Genomic DNA, 24,370 nt, shown 5'->3' with positions numbered 1-24,370 from the left:
TAGGGTTTATTGTGTTATAATGCTAGCTGTGGGGATGACCTAGAAGGGGCAAAGTGAAGAAATGGAAGGACTTGATGTTGGATGGGAAGAAGTGGGGGGAAGTGGGAGGACAGTGGTGCTGTGGGAACACTGAGAGAGATGGTGATCACCACAGATGTGATGATCAGTAGCAGAAGGAGGCCAGTACTTGGGTCATTCTCTGGAATTCACAGCATCCTCAGCAATGCAGCCCAGGCACTGCTTCCTAAAAAACCCTCCTCAGTGCCAATCCCTTGGGAACTGAAATTGATAGTCACCAAATCATGTAGTATTAGAGCAGGACAAATCTTTGGAAAGTAACTAGGTTGGGAATCTGAGTAACAGAAAGGGTGACTTGCCCAAGGTTATCCAGTTCCTCTGGCAGGCTACATAGTGTTGCACAGAGTCAGACACAACTGAAGCGACTTGGCACAAGCACACACACCCAGTTTGTCGGTAGTAGAACAGAGATGAAAATACAGGTGTCCTGTCAAGCCCAGCTTCCTTTTTTAAAAAAAATATTTATTTAAGTAATTGATTTATCTGGCTGCAAGAGGTCTTAGTTGTGGCATGCAGGATCTTTTAGTTGCTGCATATGAACTCTTTTTGTGTGTGTGTGTGAACTCTTATTAATAGTGGTATGTGGGATCTAGACTGAACCCAGGCCCCCTGCATTGGGAGCATAACATCTTAGCCACTGGACCATCAAGGAAATCCCTTGCCCAGCTTCTTTTGCTGTACAAACTGTTCTAGAAGCCTCTGCTGACAAAGTAGCCTATAAATTGTGAGACTGGTCTTAGACAGTTTCCTCTAATGTAATGTTAACTCTCCAGATCCCTCTTGTCTGATCCTCAGCAGTTGCTATGAAAAACTGTTTCTCATCCCCTTAGCTTTCTCCTTTCAGTTCCCTCTTCACTTTATCATACGCCACTCTAACAGACAGAGCCCTGGCCAGGATAGGGAAGATTTATCAGCTTCCCAGTTCTGTGTTTTTTATAGAACCCCGGATCCAGTTGCCTGTTTTAGTCCAACCTTGAAGTGCTGACTCATACGTAACTTGAGGCCCCATATTCTTTTCCCCTCAATCCTTTCCTTTCTTTGTTCTGCATCTTCTTTTCTCATTTTTTCAATTCTTTCCTCTCTATCTCCTTTCTGATTTGTCACTTTCACTGTCTGCTGGCACCTGACCTACCACCCAATCTTATACTCCTATCTCTAATGTATCCCCACAGTTGTCATGACTCAGAACTTTGGCGTGAGCACTGTTCTAGGCACTGACAGGAGAACCAAAAGAAAGCTGAGCCCCCAGTCTGTCTGGAGAGTCAGGGCACATTTTGTCATTCTGGAACATTTTTAAAGCCCTCTGTGCCTCTGAATATAGCAAATATGCATGGGAGGAGGGGCAGACAGGCAGATTAACAGATGGGTAGATCTAACATAATCCAAAAAGGATAATGTAAGGCCACTTTCACTTGGCTTAGTTTGTGAACTGATAGAGATGGCAGCAAATGGAAGAACCAGCCCAGAAATCTGGTGAAATCCAACTCAGGCCCTATAACTGCCTTTCCCCTAGAAGGCTTAATTACAAATAAAAAGACACAGGGTGTTATGTATATTCAATTTTATTTGCTTTTCCACATCTGGCTCAATAGTCTCTTAGACTGGTTTTTTCCTTGTTGGCCTCAAGTTCTGCTGTCAGTCCCAGAATCATCTTGGGAAGGCTGCCTGACTCAGAAAGATGTTCAGTTGCTGGCAATGGCCTAAAGGAAAAACCAGTTATATCCAGTCAGCAACTTCTGCTCACCTCCTTTCTTTTTTCTTCAGGGCTCCTAGTTGAGTATGGCCCTGTACTGGGTTTATGGGGAGTTGTGAGGGTGGGAGGCAGGAAGCAGTTCTTAACTGGGCCAGGACAATTCAGTGCTATAAGCACATACTCGGAACTTAGTGGCAGACCTTGAACTGGTTGTAAGTCAAGGTTCATGCCACAAGACTCCAGAATGTGTTTGAAGGCTGGAGGGCACAGGTGGGATGGTGTGAGGCTCTACCACCAGGTCAGTGTAGGTACATTCTCACCTAGCACTCAAGCACTGTTTAAGGTGGTAAAACCTCTTGCCAAATGGTAGAGCAAATTCTCATGATGCCCTTAGAAAGAACTGGTGGGGGGAGAATGTTAGTGCCTATTCCCTTGCCTGGAGTGTGCAGGCCTTTCTGAAGCCATTTTCCCCTTGGCCTTGACTTGGACAGCCGTGATAGGCACCTGGTTCAGGCCTGCTGTTGCCACCTTACTCTAAGTAGTAAACAATATGGTGAAGCCTGCTTAGTAGGTATGTGAAGAGGAACTCAGGATGGCAACACTATCAGGGGAAAGTTCACTAGAAGGGAAGGGAAAGGGGTAAATAACTATTTGAAGGTGATGAGGAAGATGATGGCTTCTCCTGCCCAACTTTTGCTCCCCACCTTAGTCAATGCATGAATCTCCAGGTGACTGTATTTCATCCCATCATTTGAGAGGACTCACATTATTTATCCAAGAGATGTAAGCAGAGACCCGGGTGAAGACTGTGGGCTTCTTGGCGACATTACAGCCCAGGCTGGATACAAAGCTGGTCACACCATGGACAGCATACTGGCCATTCACCAAGCAGTGAAGGGGGCCCCCAGAATCACCCTGTGGGGAAGAGAAGCAGAGTCCTAAAACTCCACATCTATGGATCTTTGGGCCTTCGTTTCTGCTTACACCCTACCCACCCACATCTCTGTTTATAAATCCCGTACTGTATAAAAGCTCCAATTGAAATCCCTACTTCCTTCGTATCCCCACTTTGTAAACAATTATAGTACTTCTTCCTTTCTTTTGCAGCATGTTTGTCATGTTCTGCCTTGTGTTTTGGTTTCATAATTTGTTTCTAACTCCCACGCTTATCTGTGATCTTCTTGAGACAGGAACTACATCTTGCTGATATTTTCCGCTCTGCAGTGCTAGCCTAGAACTTTGAATGTCTTAAGTTCAATAGCTATTACTGACTTAAATTGAACCTACAGTGGGGGGAAATAGGGTGTTCTAATGATTTACCTACCCCCAAGCATTCAGACCAATGGGTCTAATTAGACAGCATTTAGATAACAGGGTAGGTAGTCAAAACATGTTAAACTAAACTGAGGTAAAGAGAAGAGAAAGTGCTGTATTGGGTAGTGGTTACGTGCTTGGGCTCAGAATCGGAAGAATCTGAGTTTACAGATTATGACCTTGATATTCTTTTGCTTACTCAGTTCCCAGATGTCAGTTCTGTGATTCCAGACATAAAATTGGAAGCTATTTCACTGAAGAATCTGACCAGCACAAGAGGGAAGACTTTGAGGTACTATCGTTAGAAGTCCTCCAATGAAACGGCCTAGCCAGATCACCTGACAAAGCAGTTCCCTATAGATGAACCCCACCTATGGCTCAGAGGTACCTATCAGCTTGCCACTGTCCTACTCTGAAATAAGAGCAGATGGTCAAGGATGACCAAACATCTAAGAAAGTGTTGGTCGCTCAGTCGTGTCTGACTCTTTGCGACCCCATGGTCTGTAGCCCTCCAGGCTCCTCTGTTCATGAGATTCTCCAGGCAAGAATTATGGAGTGGGTTGCCATTTCCTTCTCCAGGGGATCTTCCCAACCCAGGCATCGAACCCGGGTCTCCTGCATTGCAGGCAGACTCTTTACCATCTGGGTCACCAGGGAAGAAAGCCTCAATATAAAGATAAAGATCCTGAGTGAAGTAAGTCAGACACAGAAAGACAAATATCATATGATATCACTTATATGTGGAATCTAAAACAGAAATAGAGTCACAGATGTAGAAAGCAAACTTATGATTATCAGGGGAGAGACAAATGGGTGGGGAGGGAAAATAGGGAGATTGGGATTGACATATATACAGTACTATATGTAAAATAGGTAACTAATAAGAACCTACTGTACAGCACAGGGAACTTCTACTCAATATTCTGTAATGGCCCATGTGGGAAAAGAATGAAAAAAAAAAGTGAATATATGTATAACTGATTCTACTTCGTGTATACCTAAAACTCACACAACATTGTAAATTACCTATACTCCAATAAAAAATTTTTTTAAAAATTAAAAAAATAAAGATCAAAATAAAGAGAAAGAAATAAACCAAAAATGAAGACAACCAAGATTATGCAGGGAGAAGACTACAAACAATAAAACTATATAAGTATTATATCCATGATATAAGAAGAGCAAGCTATTAGAGCATTCAGAAAACAAAAAGCCTTTGGAAACATGAATATGATGGTAGAAATGAAATATTAGGCTAGGAGATAGACAAACTATATAGAGAGAAAATAAGAAAATAGGAGAACCAGTTTAGGAGGTGGATTGTGAGTAACAGGAATTCTAGAAACAAAAAGTGAAAACGGAGGGGAGGAAATCATCAATAAATAAACATTTTCAGAACCAAAGGTCTGGAGTTTCCAGGATGAAAAAACTCACTGTCCCTCAAAATGAATGCAAATAGACCCATACCAAGACACAGAACACCAGGGTCAAGAGAAGATAAGATAGGTCAGTTATAAATTAGTGGAGAGTTTAAGGCTGAACTGGTGATGAGTTGAGTATGTTGTTGGTTGTTGTCTGGTCAATAAGTCTTGTCCAACTCTTTGTGACCCCATGGACTGCAGCACGCCAGACTTCCCTGTCCTTCACTATCTCCCAAAGTTTGCTCAAACTCATGTCGATTGAGTTAGTGATGCCATCCAACCATCTCATCCTCTGTCGTCATCTTCTCCTTCTGCCCTCAATCTTTCCCAGCATCAGGGTCTTTTCCATTGAGTCAGCTCTTCTCATCAGGTGGCCAAAGTATGGGAGTTTCAGCTTCAGCATCAGTCCTTCCAATGAATATTCAGGGTTGGTTTCCTTTAGGACTGACTGGTTTGATCTTTTTGCTGTCCAAGCGACTCTCAAGTCTTCTTCAGCACCACAATTCAAAAGGATCATTTCTTCGGCGCTCAACCTTCTTTATTGTCCAATTTTCACATCTGTGTGACTACGGCAAAAGTCACAGCTTTGACTATATGGACCTTTGTTAGCAAAGTAATGCCTCTGCTTTTTAATATGCCATCTAGGTTTGCCATAGCTTTTCTTCCAGGGAGCAAGTGTCTTTTGATTTCATGGCTGCAGTCACCGTCTGCAGTGATTTTTAAGCACAAGAAAATAAAACCTGCCAGTTTCCATTTTTTCCCCATCTATTTGCCATGAATATATATTTTATGCAAATTTTGAAAGACAATGATTAACTCTAGGGAAAACAAAATTATTCAGGGAATAGCATTTTACATAATTATAATAAATACTAAATGTTAGTTTAAGAGAAATTATTTAGGGAGGTTGGGGTGGGGATCAGAAAAATTCATGCTTGAAGGGCAAGTATAAATGTGTAAAGGAAGAGAAGTTCCATATCTTGCATAATGCCTGAAGTGAAAAATTAAGTAGCAATATAAGTATACGCTTTTAGAGAGCGGAGGTAGACATAAAAGAAGTCAACTCAAGAGTTAAAAGTAGTCCCCTCTAGGGAGGGAGAACTCCAGGTCAAAGAAGAAACACATGATTGTTCTTTCCCACTATCAAGCCTCAGAGTTTTATATGCCACCTTAAACAAAGTCATCATTCAATGAAAAAAACAACAAAAAAAAAAGAAGTAGGGAAAGAGACCAAAAGTTCAAATTGGGGCTAATTTTTTTTTTTTTAAGGAAGTAGCTGTACCCCACCCTAACTATGTTTGGGTAAAGAAGATGGTTATTCTTTTTATAAAAAGAAAGATATATATTCCTTTAGGTTATTGTACTCAATACAAAACAATTTAAATATCTTCCACCTAAATGCTAATAGGGATTTGAGAGTATTTCTAAACTAGAGGAATGGAAGGTAATTGAATGGTGTACCGTATTTCTGTCTTATGCTAATTGACCTGAAAAGAAACAAAAGCTCTGTAGTGAAGGAGGATATGGCTGAGGATTTTAGGGCAGAAGGAAGAGCTGGGAGAGAGCTCAGTGGGAGTGGGTAGATTGAGGTGAGAGGCGTTTAGTGAATCCCCTCTGAGGATATTGGCGGGGGATACAGAAATCTGAAAGCCCCAAAACCGAGACACAATATTTGGGAAATTCCATTGGGAAGGGACTGTGGAGACACAATGGCCTCAGAGAATATCTGATTTGCAGTGTCAGCCAGAAGGAAAGTACTCTAGTTTTTCAGAGTTCAAGACTTTGAGAGAGAGCAGGGGAAAGTAAATTAAACTCAGAAAGGTTAAACCTTAAGAGGTTATAGGTGAGGCTGGCTGGTGAGGAACTGGAAGAATTTAACTTCTGTGTTTGTCTTCATTTATTTATTTATTCATTTGGCTGCACTGGGTCTTAGTTGTGACATGTGGAATCTAGTTCTCTGACCAAGGATCGAACCCAGAGCCCCCTGTATTCAGAGCGCTGAGCCTTAGCCGCTAAACCACCAGGGAAGTCCCGCATCTTTTTTTTTTGCCCTAACTTGCAGGTAGCATTCCCAGGATACAGGACTTTTAGATGTGGACAAAAAAAACGTTGCCTGCTGTGTCAGTAAACAAAGTGTTGCCTACTATTCTGGGAAACAATGAATGTTGCCCACTATCAAGCCACCTGCCCCCGCAGCTGCTTTCCACATCCTGAAGGGATTTCAGGATGGCGAAAAATGATACTGACCCTAGATAGTTACAGTGAATATCAAAGGGCTGGTTTCTATGAGCCCAGACTCTTGCATCTTCCCATACAGAGAAAAGCACTGAAACCATTCACTGGAGATGTCTGTTTCTTGTTATTGGCAGTAATCTTTGATGGCTGACTTTTTTTTCCCCCCCAGCAAAAATTCTAACATCCCTTGGCTCCTTCCTTACCTCTTTGCAACTGTTCCTCTGAGCTGTCTGAGAGGGTGTCTTCCAGGCTACAATCTTCAGGAAGTTCATCCAATAAAACAAAACTCTTAACTTGTAAGTTGTGTGGTTTCGGGTTTTTTTTCAGCTGACCCTGGGGAAGTCCTGGGAAAACTGGGATGAGTTGGTCACCTTACTTTCATAGTACTAAGTGCTCACCAAAAAAACCTTTAATTTTTGATTCTACTATTTCAGCCAGCCTACCAGTCTCCTTCTGGCTTCTCTTCCTCCTCCACCTAGCTTAGAGCTTGCATTTGATCTGCAATACTGTCTTTATGTTTCAATAATGCATGAAAACCCAGCCCTGAACTAATCCATTCCCTACAACTAGATCTTTGAATGGAGTGAATAATTTACCCATATGATTACTGCATGGTCTCTAACCTCAGCCTATCAGCAACATCATGGAGGCCAGTCTTTCTCCATTCATCTTAATTAATCCAAATCCATCCAACCCTTTTACCCCTTCATTTCCCACATTTAATTTGACTCCTAGTTCATGCGTAAATAGAAGCAATTACAGAACACCCACCAAATTTGAGCTACTCAGCCTGCACATTCTTTCATATCCATGCATGTTTCTGTGTCCCTCTTCTATTCAAAGCCAGCTCCACCTGTGTTCTTGGTTCATCTCTTCCTTCCCCTCTGGGATCTTGCTGTGCTGTGCTGTGCTGTGCTTAGTCGCTCAGTCATGTCCGACTCTTTGCAACTCCATGGACTGTAGCCCGCCAGGCTCCTCTGTCCATGGGGATTCTCTAGGCAAGAATACTAGAGTGGGTTGCCATGCCCTCCTCCAGGGTATCTTCCCGACCCAGGGTTTGAACCCATGTCTCCTGCATTGTAGGCAGATTCTTTACCAGCTGAGCTACCCCTGGGGTGGCCCCTGGGGTCTTGCATCATCCATTTATTCCCTTTCTCTGACTCTACAGGATCCTTTCCGCTCTGCCCAGAAATACACTCAGTTTTCTTCGATCTTAAAAGATGCACCCGCTCCATGACTTTCATCCTCCTGAAAGCTACCAGACTTTTAAATTCCTCTTTCATCCAAGATTCTTGAAAGAGTATTCTATGTTTCTTGCTATTTCTTATTGCCTCTTCATGCGTTACCTTTCAATCAAGCTTCTGTCCTCATCACTCCACTGAAACTGTTCTGGCCATAGTTACCAGTGATCTGTCAACTGCCGAAGAAGCTACTTTCAGTTATGCACTGTGGCTCCTGGCTTCACTGTATGCTATGTGATGACCTGTCAGTATTTCCTGAGAGTTTGTAAAACCCTTATTACTATGGTTTCCTCTTACTTCTTAGATCCTTACGGATCCTTTGTCCTCCACCTATCCCTGAAACACTCAACTATTTCTGTTATCACAGTTCTTCCCCCAAACCACTGTTTTATTTTCTTTTTTCCTCATTCTACCACTTTTCCCTGAAGAGTAGGGAGTAGAGGGTGGGAGAGTTTGAGGGATCTCACTTCCTGTTGAACTTATCTCTAGCCCAGTTTTCTCCTCCAGGCTCTACCCTCTTTATATCTGGTTTCTTACCAGTTAAACTATAGCTGAATGTCCCACTGAGATCTCAGACTCAATTTGTCCAGAACCATATTCATCACTTTCCCTCCGAAATCCTAGAAATCTTGTCTCATTGGAGGCTGCAAACCCCTCCCTCAAATCACTTAACTGAGATGCCTGGAAGTCACTGCTGCTCCTCCGCCTCCCTCCTCTCCACTGCGCTAACTCGGACCCTCAGATTTCTTGCCTAGATAATTGAAACAGTCTCCTAAGCAGTCTCCCTGCTAATTTTGCCCTCTTCAAATACACACTTACCTTATCATCAGAGAGTGATTTTAAAAGGCAAATCTGCTCACGCTGTTCTCCTGTTTAAAACTCTTGAGGGGTTTCCCAGTGCCTAAGATAAAGTGCATGTCCCAAGCATGCTATTTGAATGAAGGCCCAAGTCCTGTGGCTCCTACCCATCTCTAGTGTCATCTCCTGACATTCCCTAGAATGGTAATAGTTTATGTTGCAGCCCAGAGGTCAGCACATTTTTTTTTTGTAAAGAGCCAAAGAGTAAGTACCTCAGGCTTTGCAGGTCATACTGTCCCTCTCGCAACTGTTCATCCCCACGAATGCAGCCATAAACAATGTCATGAACAAGTCTAACTGCATTCCAGGGAAACCTTTTTAAAACAAACATTGAAATTTTATATTTTTCATGTGTCATAACATATTCTTCCTTTTTAAATTTTTTCCCAACCATTAAAAAAAATATAAAAAACATTCTTAGCTCACGGGCCACACAAAAAACAGAGGCAGCAAGTTGGGTGCTGGAGGCTGTGAGCCCTGACCGCTGCTGTAGCTGAAGGGAATGCCTTATAATTCTCTGTGTGTTCTAGGTTCTTAGCCCATGTCTTTCTTCATGTTCTCTCTCTGAATATTTTTTCCTCTTTTTTCTTGCCTGGCTTTCTGTTTAAACTTCATGACTCACTACGAACTCTAGCTTCTCAGGGAAGGAAAGTCTTTTCTGACACCAACAGGTAGAGAGGGGAGTATCTGTTTTTTGGACTCCTGTATCACCTTTAGGCATGTCTTTATGATAACACTTAGCCACACTGTAGACGTTCTGTCCTATGTCTGCTCTTTCCATTCCTCCACTAGACTGTGTTTATATTCATCTTTGTATCTTTTGTATTTTTGATACAAAGATGAATCAAACACAGTGACTAGCATTTAGCAGATAATCAAGAACTTTTATTGGACTGCAGTACCAAATCTGTAAGATGGTGTATTGCTGATTGATCTTGTGTAAATAGATGATTTATACATATATATAATTTTATAATAGTTTATATATATACTATTATAAAGCTATTTAGTGTACTTTCCCCTACCGTATTTACCTGTATATATATATTGCTATCAATACTACTGGGTCAAAAGGGTGGTGGTAGAGGAGCTATAAGAAAAATTAGGGTCAGGACTTCCCTGAATGGCTAAGACTCTGCGCTCCCAATGTAGGGGGCCTGGGTTTGATCCCTGGTCAGGGAACTAGATCCCACATACTGAAACTGGGAGTTGACATGCCACAACTAAAGATCCCAGACAGAAGATCTCACCTGTTACAACTAAGACCTGGCTCAGTCAAATAAATAAACAGAATATTTAAAAAAAAAGAAAGAAAGAAAAATTGGGGTTGACGGGAGGGAAGCTACCCTGTACACAGTCACAACCACTAATCCAGGCCTAGCCCTACCGCAGCCATTAAAAGTCTAAGGCACCAATAACTTCTAAAGGACACACATATACCAACACAAATGTTAGGCCACATACAAACTTTTGAGGTGAGGGCATCAGGCAGGCAAGATGAATTTTAAGTTTCCTTTCAACTTTGAGATTCCTTGAATACACACTTATCAGCACAGAATAATTCTCATCCAGACACTAGACTAGAAAGTTGGGTCTGTATTTACGGGTGGGAGTAGGTGTGGAATAGAAGGTGGGGAAAAGGTAGGGGGTGAGAGGCAGAGAAGAGAGGGAGCTGGGGTGAGACTTCGGACACTCTGAGCCTGTGTTCACCTGGCATCCAGCACGAACTCCGTCTCCTCCAGCGCACACCATGGTGGTCTTCACGGTGGAGCCCCAGTAGGAGGAGCTGGAGCAGGTGGCGTAGTCCACGGAGGGCAGGTAAGCCTGCTGCAGGGTCTGGGCCAGCTGCCCATTGGCTGAACAGCACACACAACTTTAGAGGTCAGCCCCAGATGCTGTGCAGGGAAAACCTTCCACACCTGGCCAAACTTTCCCAAGCTCTGATGAAAGCTGAGGTCAGGGTAAGCTCCTTTTCTCTGCCATGTCATAGATGTCCTCTTGTTTCTCTTCAGGTGAAAGGTACAGGCACCTTCCTTGACTAGTATTCCCAGATTCCAAACCACTAACTCATGACTACTTTAGTTAAGTAACTAGAATGGTCTTATTGTTAATAACTCATCTGTCTGTCCTGCTTCCTTACACCATAAACCCCATGGAGTAGAACTGGAACTGTGCAGCCTTCTTTCCATTTCTTAAGAACTTGGTGCAGTTTTCCTTTATCTGATTTTTGTGTGTGTGTGTGGATCCTTACAACAACACTTTCATGTTATATACAGATTAGGGAATTGAATCACAATGACATTAAGTGAAGCAAGAGCAAAGCTGGATTAGAAGCATGTCTGTCTCAGTCCCAGGTTTTCCCAGTAGACTGTTGCTCACAGCAAGACCTCACCTCTCCTGCAGAGCTCAGATCCTGCCCAGTGGCTCTCAGCTTTCTGCACCAGGCCTGCTGTCTCTTCCCTTGTTAACCATCTCTGCTCATAGCCTCTCCCACCTTTCCGTGTCATCCAGTGACTTTCCCTTCCAGTAATCCTCCCATGATTGACCAGAAGAAGGCTGAGGCCTCCTGTGCCTTGACTTCTTTGGACCTGCAACCACCCCTGGCTCTTTCACTCCAACCCACAGCCCAGTGATTTGTCTATGGAGGTAGCATGATGCTGTAGTGACCACAAAAGTGGGAGCCAAGATACCAGCATTCTGGCCCCAGCTAACCAGGTACTAACTAGTCACTATCTAGTCATGTGACCTTGAACAAAATCTTTACTTTCTTTGGGCCTCAGTTTCCTCATATATAAAATGAGAGGCTAGTAAAAAATACTCTCTGAGGTAAGGCCTTATTTTTTTTGTTGCTAAGAGTCTGTGAATCTCTGAATTGACTGTTGCATGGCTTGTTCTTAGGTTGATTTCACCCACCAGTTATTTTATCTCTGGTGGTTCCTCTGGTTCCTGGCCTCCGGCTCTGAACACTTAGGACCACAAAACAAGGGCTGCAGAAGCTCAGCTACCTAATCAGTATCCATGCGGGGGATGGATGGTGCCAGTGCAGGCAACTTACTCTTAGTCCTGCCCCAGCCTGTGATGTAGCAGGGCGTGTTGTTAGCCAGGATGGTTCCTGACTGTGGCAGAACACCCAGCTGGACATAGCTGTTGAGGGTAGCACTTTGGGCCAGGCGCAGCACTGCGATGTCGTAACTGCGGGTAGAAAGGAGATTGCTTGCTCGCAGGACCGGAACTTCCTTCAGCTCAGCATAGGGATAAGCCCTCCCTAAGCTTTGTGTCCCCACAGGATCAGAAACCAGTGACTACGAAGAAGGAGAGGACTCGCCAAGCTTCAAACTTGAGGAATTGCGTATTTGGGGTCTAGGATATTCTATGTGTAACAGCAGCCCCTGCTGGTGAGGTCTTGGCACGGTCACTAGTTCTTATTTGCAGCCCTGGGGAGTGAAGCTCTTTTCTGAGTGGAGGGCTGTGATCTTGGTAGTGGAGAAGAGTTCTCAAATGAGAAAGACCTAAGATGCTTTGCAGATATACCCCAGTTACTGGAGCCCAATCCCACTCCCACACTCTATAGACTGGCCACCCTTTTAACCACTTCCTTTACAAAAGTTTACAGCTCAGTCTTGCTGAAGTTTTCTTACTATAAGATTCATTTTTAGGAAGTCCGTTTTTGCTAATGGTGGTGGTATAGTAGCTAAGTCGTGTCTGACTCTCACGACACCACGGACTGTAGCCTGTCAGGCTCCTCTGTTCATGGGATTCTCCAGGCAAGAAAACTGGAGTGGGTTGCCATTTCCTCCTCCAGGGGATCTTTGTGACCCAGGGATGGAACTCAGGTCTCCTGCACTGCAGGCAGACTTTTTTACCAACTGAGCTACAAGGAAAGCCTTTTGCTAATGGAGTCTGTGCCATAAAATGAATAATAAATAACAATAGAAACAGGAACATTGAACTCTGCAGAGAAGCAGCTTCAGGGGATCCAATAATGCAGACCAGCCCAGATCAAACAAATCCCAAAGACCTTCAAATGTTCTCAAACCCTAGTGTGTGCTCAGTCATGTCCAACCCTTTGCAGCCCCATGGACTGTAGCCCATCAGGCTCCTCTGTCCATGGGATTTTCCAGGCAAGAATACTGGAGTGGGTTGCCATTTCCTCTTCCAGGGGATCTTGCTGACCCAGGAATCGAACCCACATCTCCTGTGTCTCCTGTATTGCAGGCAGATTCTTTACCACTTGAGCCACTGGGGAAGCCCCCCAGCATCTTAATTCTCAAAGTCCTCCTGGATGAATGTGAAGGAAGCCCAGACCCTGTGGCTGGGCAGCTAGCCCCCCACCTCCCAGCCCCAGGCCAGCGCCACCTTGCCCTACCCTGCAGCCACGTTATTGCTGTTCCAGGACGGGTGCACCACGATCTTCTGCACGCTGATGTACTGCTCAGTGCCATCGTTCTGGCTCAGGTTGTGTTCTCCCAGCACCACACGGAAGGTCAGTTGGCTGAAGGGAGAGAGGGAACCCCTGAGTGAGCCTTTTTTTCCTCCTCTCAGAGAAAAGTCGGGAAGGCATCTTCCATCTCATTTTTAGGACAGGAACTCATCTTTTCTGGCCCAGGCAGAGGGAATATGGAAGACCCTGGGAGATGAAGAAGTAACTAGCCCTCTCATCCCCAATTTGCTAACTTGTGGACGTGACAAAAACTACTATCAGCTTCATTTCCCCAATATCAGAGGCTGAATATCTCATAACTTGGGAGAAGTGTGGTGGGCATAAATGAAAGAATGTCTCTCAGACCACAAAGGGATGTTGAGAGGTATATAAACTTCTAGACCAAGAGTTCTTAAAACATGGTCCCTGGACCAGCAGCATCAGTAGAACCTGGAAACTTGCTAGAAATGCCGATTATCAGGACTCAGCCTGGAGTTCTCTATCAGGAACTCTACTGGGTGGGGCCCAGCAATCTGTGCCTTGTAGGTGATTCTGATACATGCTCAAATTTAAGAACCATTGCTCAAGATAAATATGAAAAAATGGTTACCAATCAGGCATTGACTGGTACTTAAATATTTATCTACTTAATCTTCACAATAATTCTACAAAGTAGGTATTATTACCCCATTAGAGATAAGAGAGTAAGAGCTTAGGGAGCTAAGTAAGCCATCCAAGTTCACATAGCTAGAAGAAGGTGGGACTGGATTTGAACATGAACTTGTCTGATGCCAGGCTTTGAAAAGTACAGTTTGTACTTTTCATCTTACTACCTCCCTGCAGGCCCCCAAACTCCTTCTTAAGTCTTGTCCTGAGTGGTCCAGGATACATATTCCTCTAGAAGGACCAGATTCTTCTCCTCCCAGGGGCTCAGAAAAGCTGGCTTGTTTTTCTCACCTATCCACACAGTGAGCAGCTGTCATCACCCAGTTCTGTTTGATGAGGGTGCCACCACAGGTGTGATACCAGGAACTTCCAGACTTGTACTGAAGGGAAATCTAGACGGGGAGAGAAGAAAAGAGGAATAGGTTGGTGTTTTTAAAAAAACTTTGTCCCAAACCAAGATCTCCTTAAACTCCTGCCGTCCCTCAAAATATCTGCCAACCATCTGGGCTACACATACAGTGCATTTGGCATCGTTACACTAGGTTGTTGCAAAGGGCCAAGAACCCAGGTCCTTCTACCTCGATTGCCTCTTGGGAAGGAAATGTAGCCATGGAATTGCTCTATCACCTAATTCACAAGCCGAGGTCCCCAGAACTCCCCTCTAGTGTTTTCAAGATACACCCTGGCCCTTCATTCAGCGGATGCTTAGAAACGCCGCTGGAGCCTTCGTTTTAATCAGTTCACGCCTCCTCCTTTGGTGGCTCTTATCACACACAATAACTCTACTCCTGAAAATGGAGGCTCAAACTTTTGTAAATTGGGTTTAATTCAGAATTAATTGCAGTGATTCCTCTCGAAGTATGGCTATTCACCAGTCAGTTTGCCAGTTTTACACAATTAGAATTGCTGAAATCAAAGCCTAGCCCTATTTTGAAAGTGGAAACTCTTTAAACAGCCACATAAACAAGGGGCTCTAGCTGGGGGCAGGGTGTGTTCACATGTGACACACACTGCATGGAGGGGGCTGTGTGTGTGTGTGTGTGAAGGTGTGTTGCATCTATGTGAGTCTGGCATACAGTCTTGCTAGTGTGGTCAAAGTGGTATCGCTGGGAGCGTACATGAGGTTTGTGTTTGTGTGTGTGCCTGGGAAACTGAGTGTGGTCGGTGTTTTTGCATTTAGAGAAAAACTCCTTTTGCATTTAGAAAAAAACTCCTAAGCCTGGTCCCATTCATCTTCAACATCTAGAATCCAGGCAGCTGGAGAACTTCCTGTAGATAAGGATATGCACACATATACATAACAATGTATATCAGGGCACAAGCAACACTTATTTCATTGGCAGTCTGGGGCTGTGCAGGAACACCCACCTGAGAGGGCCAAGAATTCTTCGAGACCGCAGTCCCTCCAACTACCCGGGCGTTGGTTTCTGGAAAGTCCTGGGTGCCGTGTCCTTTGTGGAGCAGAAGAAAAGTGAGTGATGACTAAGCGTGGGGTCAGCTCAGGGTGGGAGGGCGGGAGGCAGTTGTGCTTTGTCTGCAAACTCACAGTTCCTCCCAGCAAATGAGGGGCCCAGCTGTGAGTTCCCTGGGTCCCTTTTGAAAGCAGGGAAGTCCAAGTGCCTTCTGCTTCCCCTACGTGTCCCAAGAGCTCTGACCCATTTCACACAGCCACCAGGACCCAGTGATCTCAGCCTCGCTCAGGGTCTCTACCCCTCGCCTCACCCCCACCTGCCCGCACACAGAGCTTTAGCTGGAGTCCCCAGGGGGGAAAGCAGTACACACGCCCCGAGGCACCTGCTGAGGATGTCTTCCTGTCCTCGGGGATGATGGGGGAGTCTGGGGCCTGGAAGAGGCTCCTCTCTGCTTCAGGAACCTGTCAGCCAGGGGTTCCTGACCTTTTCTATCACGAGCTCCAGGAGAGTAAAGTTTTTGCTAGACACACAGGCAGAGTCTCCTGCTTGCCCCAGGATAAGACCTGGGCTTAGTGAAAGCTTTCGGACCCTCCTGCTCTATCTCCCTCCCTACAGATCTCCGGCCAGATGACCCACTTACCATAAAGGACGAGAGAGGCGAACACCAGCAAGCGCAGCATGTTGCCAGCGAGTAGACCACTGCCCCCTTGCCATGAACCAAGCCCTCTTTATACTCCTCTTATCAGCAGCTTTGCTGACCTTCTTCCTGCCAACTGGCAGGGCTGTGGGTGAAAGGCAGGGAAAATCACAGGTGACATGGAAACACAAATGAAAAGATTTCTTTTCAGGTAAACTAATTTATCTATGATCAAAGACAGAACAAGGCCAGGGCTGAATTAATCATCTGCTTTCAGTTGAAAAGCATCCAACAAACTCTTTACCAGAAATAAGATGGAAAGACAGGGCTGGCTTTTCCTTTGGGGTGCTCCCCTCCTAACCTGCCACTGCCTCACTGCCCTCTGGGGCACTGTAAGTGCAGAGACCTATCCCATGCACCAGAAGGTAGAGGCAAACAGGGCTGGAAGGTCAGCAGAAAGAAGGAAGAGACAGCAGCATCTCCCTGCCCAAAGAAGGAGATGGGTCATCCCCCCAGGACACAGACAGAGGTATAAATGCAGGGCGACAAAAGCAGAGTAGATGCAGTGGAGAGAATTATTATTTTTTTAAGAACAATGTATACTTCCAAATGTTTATTTATTATTCATTTTTTAAAAGGTGTGATTGTGGTGGCAATGGTATCAAATTGTTAATGGTATTTAGTTTCCATTGGGTGTATTTTACTTTATGCATTTATTTTTCTCTCTGGCTGCCCCTTGGCATATGGTACTTTCTCAACCAGGGATGGAATCTGTGCCAGCTCCAATGGAGCAAGGCGTCTTAACCACTGGACCACCAGAGAAGTTCAGTGGAGAGACTTCTGATGGAGGACGGTATTAGGAAGCAGGTTAGAGGAAAGTCATATGGATAGCAGATGAAAGAGCTCTCAGAGAAGGAGGGTATGGGGTGGGTGAGAAGAGAGAGCCTTCAGGATAGGAAGCTAGTCTTCCGGCTATGAGGGTGGGGGCAGAGGATCGGGAGTTTCAGGACAGGTGTATCCTGCAGGAGATGAGAGGCTCTGCTCATCAGAGTCAGGAGAGGAAGAAGGAGGGAGGTGCAGAGTGCCTGGTCGTGGGTGGCAAACTCTGGGTTGGGAGGTCCCTGAATGGGCACTGGGGCTGGAGCTGTGATTTAGGCAGAGAGAAGCCAGGAATGGTGCCACAGTGATGTGCACAGAGGAAGCCACAATGGTGTGATCACTCACCTGGAGCCAGACATCCTGGAATGTGAAGTCAAGTGGGCCTTAGGAAGCATCACTATGAACAAAGCTAGTGGAGGTGATGGAATTCCAGTTGAGCTATTTCAAACTCTAAAAGAGGATGCTGTGAAAGTGCTGCACTCAATATGCCAGCAAATTTGGATAACTGAGCAGTGGCCACAAGACTGAGAAAGGTCAGTTTTCATTCCAATCCCAAGGAACAGCAATGCCAAAGAATGTTCAAACTATCGCACAATTGCACTCATCTCACACGCTAGCAAAGTAACGCTCAAAATTCTCCAAGCCAGGCTTCAACAGTACATGCACCGTGAACTTCCAGATGTTCAAGCTGGATTTAGAAAAGGCAGAGGAACCAGAGATCAAATTGCCAACATCCATTGGATCATCGAAAAAGCAAGAGAGTTCCAGAAAAACATCTATTTCTGCTTTATTGACTATGCCAAAGCCTTTGACTGTGTGGATCACAACAAACTATGGAAAATTCTTCAAGAGATGGGCATACCAGACCACCTTACCTGCCTCCTGAGAAATCTGTATGCAGGTCAGGAAGCAACAGTTAGAACTGGACATGGAACAACAGACTGGTTCCGAATAGGGAAAGGAGTAGGTCAAGGCTGTATATTGTCACCCTGCTCATTTAACTTATATGCAGAGTACATCATGCGAAATGCTGGGCTGGATGAAGCACAAGCTGGAATCAAGATTGCCAGGAGAAACATCAATAACCTCAGATACGCAGATGACACCACCCTTATGGCAGAAATCGAAGAACTAAAGAGCCTCTTGATGAAAGTGAAAGAGGAGAGTGAAAAAGTTGGTTTAAAACTCAGCATTCAGAAAACTAAGATCATGGCATCTGGTCCCATAACTTCGTGGCAGATAGATGGGGAAACAATGAAAATAGTGAGAGACTTTATTTGGGGGGGCTCCAAAATTACTGCACCCATGAAATTAAAAGACACTTGTTCCTTGGAAGAAAAGCTATGACAAACCTAGACAGCATATTCAAAAGCAGAGACATTACTTTGCCAACAAAGGTCCATCTAGTCAAGGCTATGGTTTTTCCAGGAGTCGTGTATGGATGTGAGAGTTGGACCATAAAGAAAGCTGAGTGCTGAAGAATTAATGCTTTTGAACTGTGGTGTTGGAGAAGACTCTTGAGAGTCCCTTGGACTTTAAGGAGACCCAACCAGTCCATCCTAAAGGAAATCAGTCCTGAATATTCATTGGAAGGACTGATGCTGAAGCTGAAACTCCAATACTTTGGCCACCTGATGCGAAGAGCTGACTCATTTGAAAAGACCCTGATGCTGGGAAAGATTGAAGGCGGGAGGAGAAGGGGACGACAGAGGATGAGATGGTTGGATGGCATCACCGACTCAATGGACATGAGTTTGAGCAGGCTCCGAAAGTTGGTGATGGACAGGGAAGCTTGGCATGCTGCAGTCCATGGGGTCGCAAAGAGTCAGACACGACTGAGAGATTGAACTGAACTGAACGAACTGAACTGAAGCCAGGAAGGGGACGGGGAACTGCACTAAGGGCTGCCTTGCCGGGAGCCAGCATGAGGAATTCCACCAGTGACAAGGTCATGCGGCAGAGCTCTGATGGCAAGGCTAATCAGACCTCAGGTTTTCCCCCTGGAATTTCCTGAGCATCCACCCCCCCCCCCCCCCCCCAAAATAAGAATCTGCCTGCTTTTCCACTCTTCTAATATTCTCTGGAAAAAGTCAAATCAGGGCTTTAGTCTTCTGCATTTGAAAGGGATGTTTCAGTTAAAACCCCCTCTGATAACTCTCTAGCTTGCCTAACAGGTTCCCCCGGACCTCTTACAGCTTGTGAATTGCTTACAGCCCCCCAACTGCGAGAGGCACAAAGCTTAAAAGCATCTTAAAGATACAGAGCCTTTTCTAAAGAGTTAAAAATTATATTGGTAGAGGATTTTCACTGTTGACTCAATGACTGCTGCCAGGCCTCCATATTCTTTATCTTTTAGGCACCTGGGAGGATGTTAATCAATGTAAACGGGATATGGAAAAAGATATATAGTAGTTTTGATGTTAGCAACACTAGACTTTTGAGTTAATTACTTTTCTCTTTGTAATATATCACTGCACTCCTCTTGTGTCCTTGCTATGTAAGAATGTAACTTTATTTAGTGCTTTCTGAGAATGGCACCAGACTTTGGGAAGATCAACACAAACAAGTCTGGTTGACAAACCCTTATCAGAAAAAAGGCTGTAAAATGTTAATTGGCCCTTTTGGCCGGAAGATGATGTAAATTACCTAAGACTTGTGTATACAATTAGGTATGCAGAGAGAAAAGCCTGGTTTTGATAAGTCTGGACTGCTAACGCTGCATAACTTTGTGTTACGCATTGGTCTCCATGTTTTATCAAAAGTATAAAAGGCTTTCTGAACAATAGAGGACGGAGCCAGTCGCTGGACTGGTTTCCCCCGTGTCTCCTCTTTACTCTAATTTCAGGCTGAATTCCCACCTGGAGCAGGGCGGCTCACTAAGTCTACTTACTTGCCCTGGCTTTTAAGACCCGCGTGAAAGGGAGCCTAAGGAGGGGCACCCTTAGATATTCAAGTGGGCGCCGGTGGCCCAACGTAGATAGTGCAAGCTCCTTGTCTGGAACTTTATTGGCTTTCCCCGTAAGCCAAGTTATTCAGCCCTCTTTCTCCACTTAATTTTCCTACTACACTATTTCTTCCTAATCTAATCTTATATTAATAAATAAATAAGTTTTCCTCACCAACACCATCCCCGCTTCGAATTCCCTGGATCCACCGGGGCTGGACCCCGGCACTGCCTCTCCAGCCCGATCCCCCAGGATCCTAACCTAAAGCAGACCTGGCCCTGGGGAAGAGGGCTGAGCTGGCTGGGGAACCCTGGCCTCCTTTGTCATTCTCTTTCCACCTCCCTGCCCCCTCTGGAGGGTAGGGAGATGGCTCTAGCCTCAGAATGAGGAGTCTAAGAGGAAGCTCGAGCCTCCTGAAGGTTACAGACTCCAAAGTGAGCCTTTGAGGGCAGGGTCAATATCACATCCATCTTTGTATTCTTTGGGAAAGCCTAATATGTATTTGCTTAAAAATTAGACTGTTAAGCATTGCACTTAATACTCTCAGTGCCTTGCCTAATCTCACACTGAGCCTCATCTCTCGTGCTGGTCAGACTCTTCATCCTGATTCGGAGGGTGGTGTGTGGAGGAAGGCTTGGCTTTCATGCTGAGGCTCTGCATTTTTTCTGAACAATGCTAGTTCCTTTTGAAATAAACAGAGGCACACAAATACATGTATAAAGATGTGGGTTCTCGTAAGTGCTGGACTTAGTCACTCTGCTAAGTCACTTCAGTCGTGTCTGACTCTGTGCGACCCCATAGACGGCAGCCCACCAGGCTCCCCCGTCCCTGGGATTCTCCAGGCAAGAACACTGGAGTGGGTTGCCATTTCCTTCTCCAATGCATGAAAGTGAAAAGTGAAAGTGAAGTTGCTCAGTCGTGTCCGACTCTTCGTGACTCCATGGACTGTAGCCTACCAGGCTCCTCTGCCCATGGAATTTTCCAGGCAAGAGTACTGGAGTGGGGTGCCATTGCCTTCTCCGACTTAGTCGCTCAGTCGTGTCCAACTCTTTGTGACCCCATGGCCAGTAGCCCACCAGGTCCCTCCACAGGGAGTCTCCAGACAAGAATACCGGAGTGGATTGCCATGCCCTCCTCCAGGGGGTCTTCCCAACCCAGAGATTGAACCCAGGTCTCCTGCATTGCAGGCAGATTCTTTACCATCTGAGCCCATCAGGGAGGCCTGGATTCTAGTACAGTTGTCATCAAATTTTGTGTAGTTTGTCATAAAATTTGTCAAAAAATTGGGAAAAACCTAAATATTCATCAGTAGAGGAAAGTTGGATAAATTGGGTTTAATCATATTAAGGAATACTATCCAGCTTTTACAAAGAATGAGTTAGGGACTTGCTGGTGGTCCAGTGTCTAAGACTCCATGCTCCCAATGGAGAGGGCCTGGGCTTGATCCCTGGTTGGGGAACTAGATTCCACATGCCACAACTAAAGATCCTGCATGCTGCAAGGAAGATGGAAGATCCTGTGTGCTACAACTAAGACCCAGCACAGCCAAATAAATAAATATTTTAAAAAATGAGATAAAAAGAATAAGTTAGACTTAAATGACATGATATGAAAAAATGCCCTTGGTATATTAAATGAAGATAACAAGTTTCAAACAATATGGTACTCTGTGTACCTATATGTTTATCACTGTTGTTTTTTGCTAAGCTGTATCCTACTCTATGCAACCCCATGGAATGCAGCACATTAGGCTCCTTTGTCCTTCACCATCTCCCAGGGTTTGCTCAAATTCATGTCCATTGAGTTGGTGATGCTTTCTAACCATCTCATCCTCTGCTGCCCCCTTCTCCTTTTAAAAATATATTCATATATTATTTATATATATTTGTTTTATATAGTGGGCTTCCTGGGTGTCTCAGATGGTAAAGAATCTGCCTGCAATGCAGGAGATCCAGGTTCAATCCCTGGGTTAGGAAGAGCCCCTGGAGAAAGGAATGGCTACCCACATATATGTAATATATACTTATAAATATATATATATAAACAGGGTACAGAAGGTTTATACCTAGAAATTATTACCTTTATAGAAAAGGATTACTTCTAGACAATGAATCAATAGGTATGGGAGCACTGTGATGATCAATTTCCCTTTTTTGTGTGTGTACTTTTTCGGCTGTACACCTTGGCTTGTGAGATCTCAGTTCCCTGACCAGGGATTGATCCCCGGCCATGATAGTGAAAGCCTGGAATCCTAACCAGTAGACCACCAGGGAATTCCCCAGTTTCACTTTTAAAACACACTTTTCTGTGTTATTTGACTTATCTACAATATTATCATTATTTTTGGCTGCTCCTGGCAGCCTGCCAGATCTTAGTTCCCCAACCAGGGATCAAACCCATGTCCCCTGCATTGGAAGTTTGGAATCTTAACCACTGGACTACCAGCTGCTGCTGCTGCTAAGTCGCTTCAGTCGTGTCCGACTCTGTGCAACCCCACAGACGGCAGCCCACCAGGCTCCCCCGTCCCTGGGGTTCTCCAGGCAAGAACACTGGAGTGGGTTGCCATTTCCTTCTCCAATGCATGAAAGTGAAAAGCGAAAGTGAAGTCGCTCAGTTGTGCCCGACTCTTAGCGACCCCATGGACTGCAGCCTACCAGGCTCCTCCGTCCATGGGATTTTCCAGGCAAGAAAACTGGAGTAGGGTGCCATTGCCTTCTCCCTGGACTACCAGGGAAGTCCCTTATTTTTGTAATTAAAACTAAGAAATATATTCTAGGACATTTATTCATTTTTAACAATGGCACACATTCTCTTCAAGTGGGAAATAGATCCCCAGAGGGGACCAGCCACTCAGTGCTAAGGTGAGAGGTTTCTGGAGCCAGAGGACAGTAGCACAGGGCTAACCAGCATCAAGATTTTAAGCAGGATTTACGGTTTTCGTTTAGCCCTGAGAATGGCACTTTTGCCAACAAAGGTCTGTCAACTCAAGGCTATGGTTTTTCCAGTAGTCATGTATGGATGTGAGAGTTGGACTGCAAAGAAAGCTGAGCGCCAAAGAATTGATGCTTTTGAACTGTGGTGTTGGAGAAGACTCTTGAGAGTCCCTTGGACTGCAAGAAGATCAAACCAGTCCATTCTAAAGGAGATCAATCCTGGGTGTTCATTGGAGGGACTGATGTTGAAGCTGAAACTCCAATACTTCGGCCACCTCATGTAGAGAGTTGACTCATTGGAAAAGACTGATGCTGGGAGGGATTGGGGGCAGGAGGAGAAGGGGACGACAGAGGATGAGATGGCTGGAAGGCATCACCGACTCGATGGACGTGTTTGGGTAAACTCTGGGAGTTGGTGATGGACAGGAAGTCTGGCGTGCTGCAGTCCATGGGGTTGCAAAGAGTCGGACACGACTGGGCGACTGAACTGAGCTGAGAATGATCAGAGGGGTGGATTTTAGTAGCACAGATGTGGGGATAGGTCAAGGCCAGCCTGGGCTAAGGGCAGGCCACGAAGCTGGTTTCTGAGCCCCTCTACCACCCCATTAGTGCTCTCTCTCTCTTCTTGAGCACTTCTCTTCCTTGGTCCTCCCTTCACCCCCAAACCTGCTGCATCTCTCACTCCTGTGGGTTACCCTTAGCTGACTGGCCCTGGGTGAGGCTCTCCTGCTGTGGGGTCAGGGTGAGGAAACTGAGTACCATGACAGGGCACCTTGGTTGGGCATGCATCATAAGATTGGGCTGCAGAGCTGTTGGCTGATCCTATAGAGAATATGAGGGATATCAAGATAAACGGACGGCAGACAATCAGTGCCTGATAAATGTCAGGATGCTTAATGGAACCGAGAGTAGGGCTAAGACTGGAGTTAAGGACTAAGGCTCCCTAGAGCTTACCGAACTTATTAGCATGGCGGTCACAGTCTTCTCAATGGGGACCCCACCCATTGTTCTACAGGGCTGACTCCCCCAGTAAACGCAGCAGGCACAGTGCCCGAGGCCCATAAGACTTCTCAGGCCCGCAAATGTATCTCAGTCTCGACAATCACTCTGGACTGTGTTCACCTTAATACCAACGCAGTTGTAAGAAATATAATTTAATACTTTTTAATGACGGCTCAAGTGCCTAGGGCTCGCAAAACCCAAAGTGTGGTCCTGACCTGGCTTCTACCATCCACGGCGCCCTCCCCCTGAGGTCTTCCTGCTTCCCGCGCCCACTTGCACTGCTGCCCCTCTGCGACTTTTCTCACACGTGGGATCTTTCCTTACTGAGCTCTTCCTACCTGAGGATTCATCCTTTGAGGTCTAAGGTTACCTTCTTTGTGAGGCTTCCTTGATTTCCCTAAATGAAAGGAACTGTTCTAACTCACCTAGTCCAGCTCTGAAAATCTCTAGTTTTGGTATGACTTGTTCTCAGCTTTTTTCCCAGCTCGAGCGGGAGTTCCACAGGAGGAAGAGCCTCATATCTCCTCATGTCCGCCCAGGCTTGACACAGTTGTGTAGGCCAGATTGAAAGCTAGAGGATATCTAGAGATGAGACAGTGGCTGAGAGAGAACTTTTCAGATGTGCGTGATTCTTCA

At 45.2% G+C, this 24,370-nt stretch overlaps 1 protein-coding gene across 1 annotated transcript; it reads right to left on the bottom strand.

Annotated features, from left to right (window-relative positions):
- Positions 1 to 1,760: 1,760 nt before the first annotated feature.
- CELA1 (chymotrypsin like elastase 1) lies at positions 1,761 to 16,018 on the bottom strand. The gene is made up of 8 exons (XM_052640880.1): positions 15,979 to 16,018; positions 15,295 to 15,377; positions 14,218 to 14,318; positions 13,207 to 13,332; positions 11,896 to 12,032; positions 10,551 to 10,696; positions 2,537 to 2,686; positions 1,761 to 1,778 (listed from the first exon to the last, which is right to left on the bottom strand). Exons 1-8 carry the CDS (start codon positions 16,016 to 16,018, stop codon positions 1,761 to 1,763), a joined length of 801 nt encoding a protein of 266 aa, XP_052496840.1.
- Between the last annotated feature and the right edge of the window lie 8,352 nt (positions 16,019 to 24,370).

Source organism: Budorcas taxicolor, chromosome 5 (assembly GCF_023091745.1).
Source record: "Budorcas taxicolor isolate Tak-1 chromosome 5, Takin1.1, whole genome shotgun sequence".
Lineage (NCBI taxonomy): Eukaryota > Metazoa > Chordata > Mammalia > Artiodactyla > Bovidae > Budorcas > Budorcas taxicolor.
The sequence above is the reverse complement of the archived record's forward strand: the minus strand, read 5'-3'. Positions and strand labels throughout refer to the sequence as shown.